Below are 12,451 nucleotides of genomic sequence, written 5' to 3' on the forward strand. Positions count from 1 at the left end.
TTGACATTACTTTGCATGCAAATTCCGGTCGTTCAAGCAGGATCCCGTTGTATAATCTCGACTCACCTTACAAGCTGAGATCTTGAGCAACCTGCCTAGTTCTAGAAGCAATAAAGAACTATTATTAGACTAAAAAAGTTTATATACCCAGAGGAGGCTGTAGAGTTCAAGACTACACCCGAAGAGCCATACGACAACCAAGCCGTATATTAGTTATATTAAAAAAGTGGTCTGTACTCTGTACCTGCAGCGGGATTGCCGCTCTGGACCCTTGATGTGCAACATTGACAGTGACACTCACCTGATAGACACAAAAATAGTAACTATTGGTTTCACATGTATTAGCTAGCTGGATGAAAGAGAACCTTGATACTGCAATTGATGCGTAGTCATGACTTGGCTAGAGTGCAAGTGTAAACAAGCCCTGGCGTGCTGAATGTGTACAAAGCGACTGATACTCCTACTGTCAGTTTGGAGGGTCATGTTGTAGGCCGTGTTACTGTACTCACGATCCAAAGTTCGCTATTCTACTTAAAGTGATGTGTACTCTACAATCACCACCAAGCGCACAATTAGCATGTGACCTTCTGTAAATAGTGACTTAACGATACGATGATATCCCAGTTGTGGCTTGAGTATATCCTACCTCGATTTGATTCCACGAATGGAAGAGGGTCGGAAATATCATACCCTTCTCTGCGTTTCTCGTCAAGGTTCAACTCATTCTACTTCAGGTTGGTCTTTACGATGTTTGCCTTGCGTTTCCTCTCCAGCAGTGTAGACGGTAGAGGTGATACATGCTATTCAGGCAAGTCTCTTCGGTTCTCTTTATTGAACTCTTGCTCGCTGTTCGGTTTTTTTGTAGTAGACTTTTTGAGCTACCAACTTTGATACCCTAAAATCCCTCGCCTTTAGCACGCGACATGATTCAGAGAACTCGCGAGTCGTAGTGTTAGACGTACTGTGATAACAAGTGATGCTGTGCTTAGAATATTTGAGCAAATCTGACAGACGTCACTGTGTTTAATAGAGCTAGGAAATACTATACAGTCTCGCTAGGATACACATCTTGACGAAAGACATATACTGCATCACTTGTGATCACTTCGGATTAACTGACTGCGTTACATGCAGTCTTGTCACTCATTTGGAGAATTTGGTACTTCAGAAATCAACAAATTGAGCTCGGTTTCTTTAAAGAATGGTAGAAATACAAGTAAGCGTGAGCGTATACCGGCTTGCGTTGTCGAAATCATCTCGTGGCTGTTTATACGACCTCTTATTTATCTAGACAGATAGGAATGGCTGTATCTAGACTTGTTTGCCAGTGACATTACGTCTACTCTCTCGAATAACTTCCTGTTTCATATATCATGTGAGTATCTACCAGCGCGCCATACCGTTGAAACACCAAAGGTGATAGGGCAAGCAACGAACACACATGTCTGGTTAATATGTATACAATCTCAACTCCATACTTTGGATCTAGTTCATAGGTAACCTATTGTTGCGTGACGGCGATAAGATGCCCTAAGATTCGTGTCCTGTCACGGATACAGATACTCCAAAGGCAGCACCCCCCGTGATAACAGTGGCCATTTCTTCGCAATCATATAAGAGCTCTGTTTAAGCTTAACCCGTTATTATGAGATTTAAGAGATACCATTTCAGGCAAGGTTATTGTTAGAGAAAGACACTAGAAGCCTGGCATAGAGAACCTACCTCTCATAAATTAAGGCTTCTACACCTCCATACTGCAACTCAAGTTCATATTTCGCTTGCGACCTAGCACTCCTAATTTATAACTCGAGAATACAGTCTAAAGAACCAGCCACATCAACATTTAAAAAGGGTCCAGTGACAACATGGGATGTAGATGAATGTCAATATCAAAGGGTGTGTACCTGCATGCTGCTGTAGAGTCGCATATGTTTTATCAGGGTTCAGCAATTCTTTAGAACATGTTGACTTCTTCTAACAGGTCAAATGTAAGTTAATGATATTGCAAACTCATAGAAAGCACGTATTGTAGTCAAGGTACTATGAGAAAGTACCTTCATCTACTAGTCGATGATTGATTTGTAGGCAGTGCTGAGATTCTGTTTTCGCGTCATCAGAGCCTCCTGGAAAACGTTCCGCCAGGAGTTCATACGCCAGTAGGATCGTATCATCGGAGGTAGGTTAAGTGATCGCAGGCTCATCCGATAAATTGATCAGCTCTACAGTACGAAGTTCGCATCGATATACTTCCAGGACGCCAAGGCTGATCGTCAACGACTCTAAATATGTCGGTAATCATAGGACAACGTTTACCGTTTAACAATGAAAGAAGCATCACCGGTTGGCTAACCATTTAGTAATTATTGTAGAAGGTTTCTAATAGTGGAAGATGGTGAAAGACAGGCCCTAATCGCTCAACGGAGAGGTCATGTGCGTGGCTGTAAATTTACCAACAGACGACATTCCGCATAGTAAGGTCATCAGTAACTAAGCCATATTGAATTCGGACACGAAGCAGCTTGGTAATTGCAGCCTTGTTATTTGTTGGAACTCCGTTATAATTGTATGTTGAGTAGGTAACATGAACACCATTCTGCCCGGTAGTATTACAACCATGATAGGAAACCTGACTGTCGTATTTTGAGATGGAACTAATCACACCGACGTCTTTGGATGTATTTTCTTGTGACGACAAACCGAGCAACTGCATGAGTTAACCGTAGGAGTGTTCGACAACGTAGACAGGGTTTGTGGAGAGGGTGCCATATTGTATTTTAAATCTGATATTCGCAAACGTAGTAAACTCACGTAAAAAAATGTCATTTTTTGTTTTGCCAAAGAGTATGTTCTCCCTATAAGGATACTATGTGGTGTAAATGAAGTATAACTGTCAAGACACTTTCGATTGTAATAAAAAAGAGCAGTGAACTTGACGTTAATACCTCGGAAGCAACAGTAGAGACAATAGTAGTCAAGCTCAGTAAAGCCATAGGGCTCATCAATAAGTGTAACCAAGTTCGCCTTTCTAGAGTATCCCATCAAAGCATACGCTCATGCGAATGCGTCCTCGACATATCACCTGAGTGGTTCTGAGAAATAATATACTGAGGGCAGCTCACCATAAACTTGGAGAGAAAGCATCTTCGTTCGGCATTATTTCTTAGGCTCCAATGACAGGGTCTCATCTGACAAGATGTTGGACCCAGATAAGTAAATCACGCGATTAGAAACAAGCGGACCAATGTAGTTTAAGAGTTTTGACAACTTGTTCGCCAAAGGGTCGGTCAACACCAGATCGACATGTCTTCGTCTGAACCCTGCTGAGCGGCTTTGTAGGTAGTTTGATAGCAGCCCAAGTTGGTGGCAGTTACGACTGCAAGAGACATGTTCGCCTGGAATTTCGGCCCGTGTTGAACTGCAGTTCTGATAGATCAAAGTTTACCGCTCTATCGTTCTAGATTGATGGAGCAGTTCGTTGCATAAATTCAATATCTAATCGAGGCCCGCAAGACTCAACACCAAGGGACCCAGTGACGTAGATGGTATCCACCACGAGTCAAGCGGGCCCGCCAAAGCTGTCGACATCAACAAGGCGATAGGCTCAAGTTGAAATGACTGCGAACCTGAAATTACCCTGGATGACTGATTGTGTGAGTGGAACTGGAAGAAGGTTGAGATTTCCATCTTCCCTCTTTGCGGTAGCGCATCTTGAAGTGGAGGACAAAGAGTACTTGGGGAGTACATTAAACTCTTTTTCTCTTCCCCAGACTCGTTCATCGCTGGGGTTGCTTAGTTTGTGGAGAGAACAACCTCGTGAACACTGATTTCGTGGGGAAACGAGGATAGATTTGGGGTGACCGCTTTTAATTTTGGACCTGCTGTTGATCACGGTTGCAGAATGTGGCTGCTGCATGAGATATGAGATGGCTCAAAAGACTCATGACTGGAACATGGTCATGGTGTAACAAAATACGAGAGATACCACCAGAGTATACCAGTCTCTTGGTGAGTAGAGATTACGGCAGATTGATACAAACAACCCGCGTGAACTCCAACTCTTGTCAGGAGGGAAATAATTGAACCTGCATATTCCCAGATGACAGTCGCCCAGTTCCAACTGAACGGGAAACCGGACATGTGACTGACCATATTTGCACAGCCTTGACAGCGATAGCGAGTCAGATCCAAGAGTGCCAGGCTGCTAGGTAGCAGCGCTTCATCTGACTTGTCTCAGCTGAAGATAGATCTTCAAGGTGGCATTGTTCTTGTGTCTTAGAGCATTGATGATGGATTCTAGTATCAAATAAAAATAAACACATTTGAACCCCCACCTTTGCGTTCCAACGTCTTGGCGCTGTAGCTCTCTAACGCGTCGGGCTGGCACCCCACACTCACGATAGTGCCTAAAGTGACTGACGACGGACGGGAAGCTTGCTTGCCCCGAGCGCCCATTGTAAAACCGTGGAGACATGCCCGCAGCGTGGAGTCTAGGGGCTTTCTTATCGGGCTGGCGAGACTAGGGGGCATGTGAAATATTTATGAAATGACGACGAGGCCAAAGACAGATAAACACGCCCGTTAAATTTCAGAGTTTGGGACTATAGGAAATGGGCGGAATTACCCCTGAGAAAATGGTGCAGAGAGTCAATTGACTGATGATCATGCAAGAGCAAGATTAAGGCAGATTACCTACCAAAGTAGGCAGGGCATATTCGCTAATACGTGAGATAGAGTAATAGATCGGATCCATACCAACAGCCTGCTGCTAACAGTGTCTGTCTGCCTGTAGGTACTCGATCATGGAGACTCCTCCTACGGATACCTGCCCAGACTCGACCTCCTGAAAGCCATCCCCTGAGAAGTGACTTCCCGTACATACTATTTTCCAGAAGCCGTCCCTTCTTCCCCTTGCTTCCTTCAATGGAGTTTTAGTTGTCGACTTGTCCAGTTCAATTCTGCTGCCCTTCATCTCTAGCCAATTTCCTTCAATTCTCACTTCTCTATCTTTGACCTTCATCAACAATTTACTCTTGTTGCACTGCTTTCCTCACCCTAAAGTCGATCGTTTTTCCCACGCCGGCTATCCAGTCCAGTTCGTGATCGTTGCCCCTGCTACTGTCTCGCCTGACTATTTATCGGGATTCGTCACTTGTTTGCATCTACTGCCCACCGGCTTGAGCTCCTGTCTCAATCGTGGTCATCTGCCTACCGTCTATCGCTCCAACCCCAGTTCCAGGTCCAGACCCGGCTCCAACCACGCGCTGCCCTACAGCCGTTCCCCCAGTCGCGACTCCATCTTAGACAGGCAGAATTGTCTGACTGGTTTGCTTTGAAGATCGCTTGTTAATTTAGCAAAGTGTCTGGTCTGTCGCAAGGTATTGTTTCCAGCAATACCTGACATTACTCCGCGCAATCCGCCCGTACCGCCGCACACGCATTGTATTTGTCGTGTCTTGCTTGGCTCTCGGATCGCAAGTCACTCCAAAGTACCTGATCCCCAATTACACGCTGCTGAGTGACGCACTTGGAGCTGCCGCCAACCAGGGGTCCCAACAAGGCCTGCATACAGCGTCTCTCTCAACTGACCAGGAACCCACACGCCCAATCGAACCTGCGCTTCTGTCAGGTATCGCTATCTTTTGCTGGGTAGTTTAGGTGTTTTTGCCTGTTTACCAGCCAGATTTTATTCACTTTTTGCCGATTAAATCCTGCAATAAACGCTGATAGACCCTGATTACCGTACCGTACCGCCACCCCGGTCACCCGACCCCATCTTTCCCATTCCCCTCCGTCTTTCGCTGGGTCGTTCGAGGTGCCGATGACCTCGTTGTTTCTCGGCCTTTCCTTTTCTCTTCCCGTACCTTTTACCTTCATTCTCTTTGCAGAAGGGCGCTGCTGCTTAACAGCCCCATCCTCCCAAAATTCCTCCCTCACGATCTTCACGTCTTCCCTCAAACATTCCACTGCGGACCCTACGTCCTGATAACCACCAACACCAAGACCCGGACTCGCAAGCGACGTCATTGCTCGCGTCCCGCAACGACCACGATCGTGATTACGACGACGACGATAGCGACGATACTAACCCCAATCGCCATCACGACGTCGCCAAATCTAAACGTCGTTCGTCTTATTCCGACTCCGAGTCGTCGTGGACCGACACCGGTGATATCGGCGAGCAGCTCGCTGACGAACACGACCCTGTTCGTCTACAGCTTGGTTCCGATATAGAGGACGAACTTCTAGCCAACGTCCACCGTCGGCAACCTAAGCACGGCAATCAAAAGAGAGTTCGAATTCAGGATTCAAATTCTCGTCACCGTTCTTCCCGATCCCGATCTGCCCTTATCAATAAAGAGGCTATCGAGGTCCCTAACTTCAACCCTCCAGGTCCTTCACGTGTTGAACGTATACTCGGTACCATCATGGCAGGACGTACAGGATCAATCCATGGCCTCACTGGCAAGGCCCTGATGTAAGAATCACTGAGCTTGGTCTATCTTACCCAGTCGCGTGCTAACATGATTAAGCTACTTCACCAGTATCTTTGTATCACTAGGTGTTTTCCTCTTTGGATACGATCAGGGTGTCATGTCTGGAATTATCACGTAGGTCTTGATAATAGAAATAACTCTATTTTATCATCGGCTAATCATTCTCCAGCGGCCCATACTTTATAGATTATTTTGGTCACCCTTCAAAGGCCTATGTCGGTACTATGGTGGCTATCCTGGAGATTGGCGCGTTCATCACTTCATTGATGGTCGGTCGCATTGGAGATATTATCGGACGACGACGGACTATTTTCTACGGTTCTTGCGTCTTCTTCATCGGAGGTGCACTCCAGACACTGGCTACTTCTATGCCTATGATGATGGCCGGCCGTTTCGTTGCCGGTTTTGGCGTTGGTGCACTCTCGACTATCGTGCCTGTTTACCAATCCGAGATTTCGCCGCCTCACAATCGAGGAAAGTTGGCCTGCATTGAGTTTACAGGAAACATTGTCGGTTACGCCACATCTGTCTGGGTCGATTACGGCTGCGGCTACATCGAGAATGACTATTCCTGGCGCATTCCTCTCGGATTGCAATGTATCATGGGCGCCCTCCTCGGCCTGGGTAGTCTTGTCATTGTTGAGTCCCCTCGGTATGTTGAACATGTTTCCAATATCACTAGGAGCAGCTCGCTAATTTTCGTAGATGGCTTTTGGATAACGATCATGACGAAGAGGGTATGGTTGTTATTGCCAACCTATATGGTGGCGGTGACATCCATGACCCCAAGGCTCGAGACGAGTACCGCGAGATTAAGATGAATGTCCTTCTCCAGCGACAGGAAGGCGAACGCACATACAAGGATATGTTCCGTCGATATAAGACTCGCGTTTTCATCGCCATGTCCGCTCAGGCGCTCGCCCAACTCAACGGTATTAACGTTATTTCTTACTATGCGCCTTATGTCTTTGAGTCCGCCGGCTGGGTTGGCCATGATGCCGTCCTCATGACTGGTTTCAACAGTCTCACCTATCTCATGTCAACAATCCCACCATGGTACCTGGTTGATCGCTGGGGACGACGCAAGATTCTTCTTTCCGGTGCTACAGCCATGGCTATCTCACTATCACTCATCTCTTACTTCTTATTCCTCGATATCAAGTGGACTCCACGATTGGTCGTTTTGTTTGTCATGATCTACAACGCTGCTTTTGGCTACTCATGGGGACCCATCCCCTGGCTGTACCCCCCTGAGATTCTCCCCCTCAGCATTCGATCCAAGGGTGCCAGTTTGTCGACAGCAACAAACTGGGCCGCCAACTGGTTGGTAGGAGAAATGACGCCAATTCTCCAGGAATGGATCAAGTGGCGCATGTATCTTGTTCATGCCTTCTTCTGTGTGGTCAGTGTGGTCGTTGGTAAGTTCCCTTGTCTATGATATTATGATACTATTACTAACATCTCATCAGTTTACTTCATTTACCCCGAGACTTGTGGTGTCCGCCTGGAAGACATGGATTCGCTCTTTGGAGACGCAAGTACTGTTGCTGGCACGCCCTCGTTACACGGCACTGAAACTGGATCCTTGATAAGGGGCGGATCTCCCGTCGGATCATCTCGTGGACTTATCGGACCCTCATCTGCAATTCCTGGCCTTTCTCTCGACCCTCCTACTGTTGACGATGACAACAAGTCACAGATGCAGAGTGGTGCCGATGAACGAAGCGTCGGCGGCTGGCTTTCAAGAGTTGTCGGCCGAAACCGATCCGATAGCGGCAGCAGCGCCCAAGGCCGTTATGCTCCCCTTGGTCAACAGGAAGAAGGGCGGCGTAACGACCGTTGATGAAGTACTTGAAATTAGTTGATAGACGAATATCTGCATATAGATGGCGCATGAGACGCCGGATGTGTTATCATTTGGACAAAGACGGCGAAATGACGTCTTGGAAGGAAGCGGAGTCACTTGATGGGAAGAATTGGTAGATTAAGTTCGAGTGAGGGAGGCATTTACGACTTGAGGTGATGTTGAGTTTTAGACGAGGATTGTTGCATTTCTTGGTATCTACGGACCGATATATTTTTAGACCGGATCCTCATGGAGTTAGACGGCTGATGCTATGGCCTATATACCACACATCATGAGAGAGCGGTTGAATTATTTTACAGAAATACCCCGTTTTGATAGAATGACTATTTTACCACGCTACGTTCATTTGTTTCACGCGTGCCTGTAATGGGTTTCTATCACCATGTTGAAGTCTATTTAGTTGTGTATTTGACCAGCGAAAGTGGGTCTACGCTATGCAACTTCTTGCCCATCACGAATTGCCAATATTCAATCATACACAAACCACATCAATCATAATGGCGAGCACAACTCAAATATCACACGCATACCGTAGCCTGTATCGAAACATCCTAAGGGCAGTACAATATTCATCCCCTGCTCGTTTCGTGGCACGCGATCAGCTTAGAAGGGCCTTTCGCGAGCCTGGTGCCACCTACGATGAAAGAGGCATCAAGCGGACCAACTGGTTCCTGGAGGCTGCAGCCAAGGAGAAGGGGATGGAGCACAGGATTCTGAAAAACTTGCTGCGAGTTCAGAAGATGAGGTTTCGGAAGAGAGCATATTCCTCTTATGATCCGCTAAAATATGCAGAGTGAGTTTTTATAACTGCACCTTAGAATGAGATGTGCTGATGAAACGGATGAAGTAATGAGACGAAAGTGGCGAATGCTACAGCGTACAATCACTACGACATGACGGTTGCTATGCTTAACAAGAGCATGGGAACACTGTTGCGCTGAGCCTCGGTGATTTCTTTGGGTTGAACGTTGGAAGAACAATCGCGACTGCTCTATTTGGTCTCACATTGGCCAGGGAGATCGATGAGCCTGGTGGATGGATGAAATAGAGCGCAGGATCTGCAAATTATATGTATAATACAGGCACGGAGAAAAGCGCATCACAAGGGCTCATGTCGCATGTTTGGGTAGCTGATTTTACGGATATTATTTGAATACAATCTGAGATGGGCGTTCTCAGGCCCGCAGATAAAGGTCCGTACTGATAGTACATGTATGATACATTAGACGTAAACGCATTCCTTAATGGGCTAACCGAACCCTTTCAACGCCTTAACAAATATGATGCTACACCCTTCTCCCGTCATTTTCATCTTCATTCATGCTTAATGGGTTTCTTATCAACGTTCAGGAGGAAGCTCTACTCCTCACCTGGAATAGCGATATCGACACCAAGTTCCTCAAGAAAGACCTGGTTCAAGCTAGAACCGTCTCTGCTGTAAATCCAGTCACCCATGGCAGTGCCCTCCTTCTGGTCCTGGCCCTCGCCGAGAAGGCACCAGTCGTAGCGCTTGGGGCCCGAGATGGGAGATGCCAGCCAAATCTGCTTGTTGGGGGGCTGCTTGTTGATGACATATGTGCCCTTACCGGGCCAGTCGATGGTGAGGACTCCAGCCTGCGTACGAGATTATTAGCAAGTGCACCATGGAAACGATCGTGAAGCTATACGTACCGAGAATTCAACATCAACATCCTCGCGCTGGTCCTGAAGCTCCTCGAATCTGTTGACAACATTGTCGAGGTACTCATCGGCAATTTCATGATACTCTTGCTCGGTAATGTCGGCGACAGCAGCAGTAGGCTCAACTTGCTCTGTTTCTGTCAAAGGCTTGGCGGGATCATCAGTGTCAGGCATGATGCCCTTCCTGCGGGACACTGTAGTCGAGAAGTTGCGCTGAGAGAGATTTGGGCAGATGGCAAGACGTGAAGCATATGCCATGGTTGCGACGCGGAAGCTGGAACGGCAGACTGGCGTCGAAGAGCGGATGGCTTGCGAAGCCACGCGGGAAGCTTGAGATGCGATTTGTCGAGACATTTTGGAATTTGATAGGTGAGATCGGAAGATGTTGTTTGGGTAGTACGAGTCGAGAACCGATGGAAGAGTATCGAGTCAAGCTCGGAATTGGATTTGCTTTTATGGTTTTGGTCAATCGCTCTTATTCAGAGTGCTGATGATTGAAAGTTGCATGCAATGGAGCAAGCTCCCCGCCGTTCTCCATGAGGTGCAGCAATAAGCGGCCAATCACGCCACGATTTGCAGTAAAGAAAGTACGTATCTCAGGGCAGCTTCCGCACCCCGTCATCAGCTCTGCGCCGTCTTCCGCCCAAGCAAGCCCCACCACCGACCGCTTCAACCTAAAGGTGCTTTACACCACGCCTCGTCTACAACCAGTCAAGGTATTCTTTTCAAGACATGACGAGCCTTGGTCTTCAATCATGATCAACGCATTTCTGGTCTTCAATGGCCAAGGTCAGCCCCGTCTGACCAAGTTCTACACTCAACTGGTATGTTATCCTCTTCCCACATGTTGTCCTAAACTCATCATGCGCCCTGGCAGGAAACGAGCATACAACAGCGCCTCATATCCGAAATCTTTACTCTCGTATCGAACCGACCAGCCGGATCTTGCAACTTCCTACCTCTCCCACCTATGCTTGCCGCTTCTGGCACCTCTCACACGTCCTCCGAGGAGCAGAACGATGTCCCTACACTCGTAACATACCGCAACTATGCGACTCTTTACTTTATTGTTATCTCCACCTCGACCGAATCGCCTCTCGCATTGATCGACCTGATTCAAGTCTACGTGGAGGCCCTCGATAAGCTCTTTGAGAATGTCTGCGAGCTTGACCTGATATTTAACTTCGAAACTCTACATTCTACGTTATCGGAGATGATAATAGGAGGTGTCGTAATAGAGACAAATCTGGATCGCATTGTCTCGGGGGTCAAGGCGCAAGGAACAGTTGCAAAGAGACCTGTCAATGAAGGCAGAGGGCCCACTGGTCTGGGAAGTGGACTTGGTATGGGCGCCAACTTTGCTTGGTCGGGACGATAATGATCATGACAAAATGAGTGAGGTGGAATAAAGGCATGCCAGAGCCGAGTACAATATGCACCTGCTCAAAGAGGTATTCGTACATTTTATGCCTCCATGAGAGTAACGCCGAACTCCGAGACTTTGAATATTACAAACATAGAATACACTATTTCGACTCGGGCTCGTCTTTCGGGGGAGCAAAAGGTGGCGCATCCGCTCGTCGTTCGTATCGCTTTTCGGGATCGACGGTACCAAAGAGATACTGCGTCTTTTTTCGGATCTTGCATAAGGTTAGCAATATTCGATTCAAAGCGACAAAAATTGCGAACCTCTTCAGAAGGCTTGTACTTCTGGCCCCACCATTCGAACTCGGAGTAGAAGAAGAGCCAGACCAGGGCAGCTAAGAGCTGGGTTAGTCGATGTGTAGAATAACGTCATTCATAATTTTATATACCAATAATCGTCAAAAGCTGAGCGGTCTTGACAAACTTGATCCATCGAGGCGCTCGACTTGCTAGGATGATGCGACGCTTGTACTTCTTCTCGAATCGTAGTTGTTGCTGGACGGTGAGTTGCTTGAAGTTGGGAGGCCACATCTTTCGCGCCTTGTAAGGATTGGTAGCTACCGTCAAAGGAGCCTTCTTGAGAAGGCCTTCCTTTGACGATGAGGCCATACGACGGACCAGAGTCGAAAACATTGTGACTAAATCGCTGAGGTCGTGTTAGTCGAATTGCTTAAAGATCTAATATCGAGCTTCGCATGATGGCGTCGCAGTTGGAGATTCTCCAATAGGGGCGCCACACTATCGCCACAGCACAGCCACGGCTCACACACGAGCAGGAACCAGTGGGCAGGAGGAAAGAATACACCAACCTGAATTCGGTGCAAGTTAGTGTCGTGTATTTTTTGCACCCTTGACGCACTTGCCCCGCGATTTTCACCCCTCCTTCTTGTCAGTCCGATTTCAATTCCTTACAAAGGTGTGACTCAAAAATTTCCAGTGAAATTTCGAGGTATGTGTGCCTATTTTCGTCCCAAACTGCCTTCAT

General features: G+C 47.2%; 5 protein-coding genes across 5 annotated transcripts; 3 read left to right on the top strand and 2 right to left on the bottom strand.

The window, feature by feature from the left end:
• Positions 1-6,425: 6,425 nt before the first annotated feature.
• On the top strand, positions 6,426-8,337 carry FGSG_06004 (uncharacterized protein; the record flags this gene model as incomplete). Its single annotated transcript, XM_011326321.1, has 5 exons — positions 6,426-6,475; positions 6,543-6,608; positions 6,664-7,146; positions 7,200-7,912; positions 7,964-8,337. The coding sequence occupies 5 exons, from the start codon at positions 6,426-6,428 to the stop codon at positions 8,335-8,337; spliced, it is 1,686 nt and encodes a 561-aa protein (XP_011324623.1).
• Positions 8,338-8,858: 521 nt separating this feature from the next.
• Positions 8,859-9,302, top strand: FGSG_06005 (uncharacterized protein; the record flags this gene model as incomplete). The annotated part of the gene is made up of 2 exons (XM_011326322.1): positions 8,859-9,154; positions 9,209-9,302. 2 exons carry the CDS (start codon positions 8,859-8,861, stop codon positions 9,300-9,302), a joined length of 390 nt encoding a protein of 129 aa, XP_011324624.1.
• Positions 9,303-9,720: 418 nt separating this feature from the next.
• On the bottom strand, positions 9,721-10,395 carry FGSG_06006 (uncharacterized protein; the record flags this gene model as incomplete). Its single annotated transcript, XM_011326323.1, has 2 exons — positions 9,721-9,975; positions 10,033-10,395. 2 exons carry the CDS (start codon positions 10,393-10,395, stop codon positions 9,721-9,723), a joined length of 618 nt encoding a protein of 205 aa, XP_011324625.1.
• A 401-nt stretch (positions 10,396-10,796) lies between these two features.
• Positions 10,797-11,419, top strand: FGSG_06007 (uncharacterized protein; the record flags this gene model as incomplete). Its single annotated transcript, XM_011326324.1, has 2 exons — positions 10,797-10,865; positions 10,919-11,419. 2 exons carry the CDS (start codon positions 10,797-10,799, stop codon positions 11,417-11,419), a joined length of 570 nt encoding a protein of 189 aa, XP_011324626.1.
• Positions 11,420-11,567: 148 nt separating this feature from the next.
• On the bottom strand, positions 11,568-12,099 carry FGSG_06008 (uncharacterized protein; the record flags this gene model as incomplete). The annotated part of the gene is made up of 3 exons (XM_011326325.1): positions 11,568-11,669; positions 11,731-11,801; positions 11,856-12,099. 3 exons carry the CDS (start codon positions 12,097-12,099, stop codon positions 11,568-11,570), a joined length of 417 nt encoding a protein of 138 aa, XP_011324627.1.
• Positions 12,100-12,451: the final 352 nt, after the last annotated feature.

Source organism: Fusarium graminearum, chromosome 3 (assembly GCF_000240135.3).
Source record: "Fusarium graminearum PH-1 chromosome 3, whole genome shotgun sequence".
Lineage (NCBI taxonomy): Eukaryota > Fungi > Ascomycota > Sordariomycetes > Hypocreales > Nectriaceae > Fusarium > Fusarium graminearum.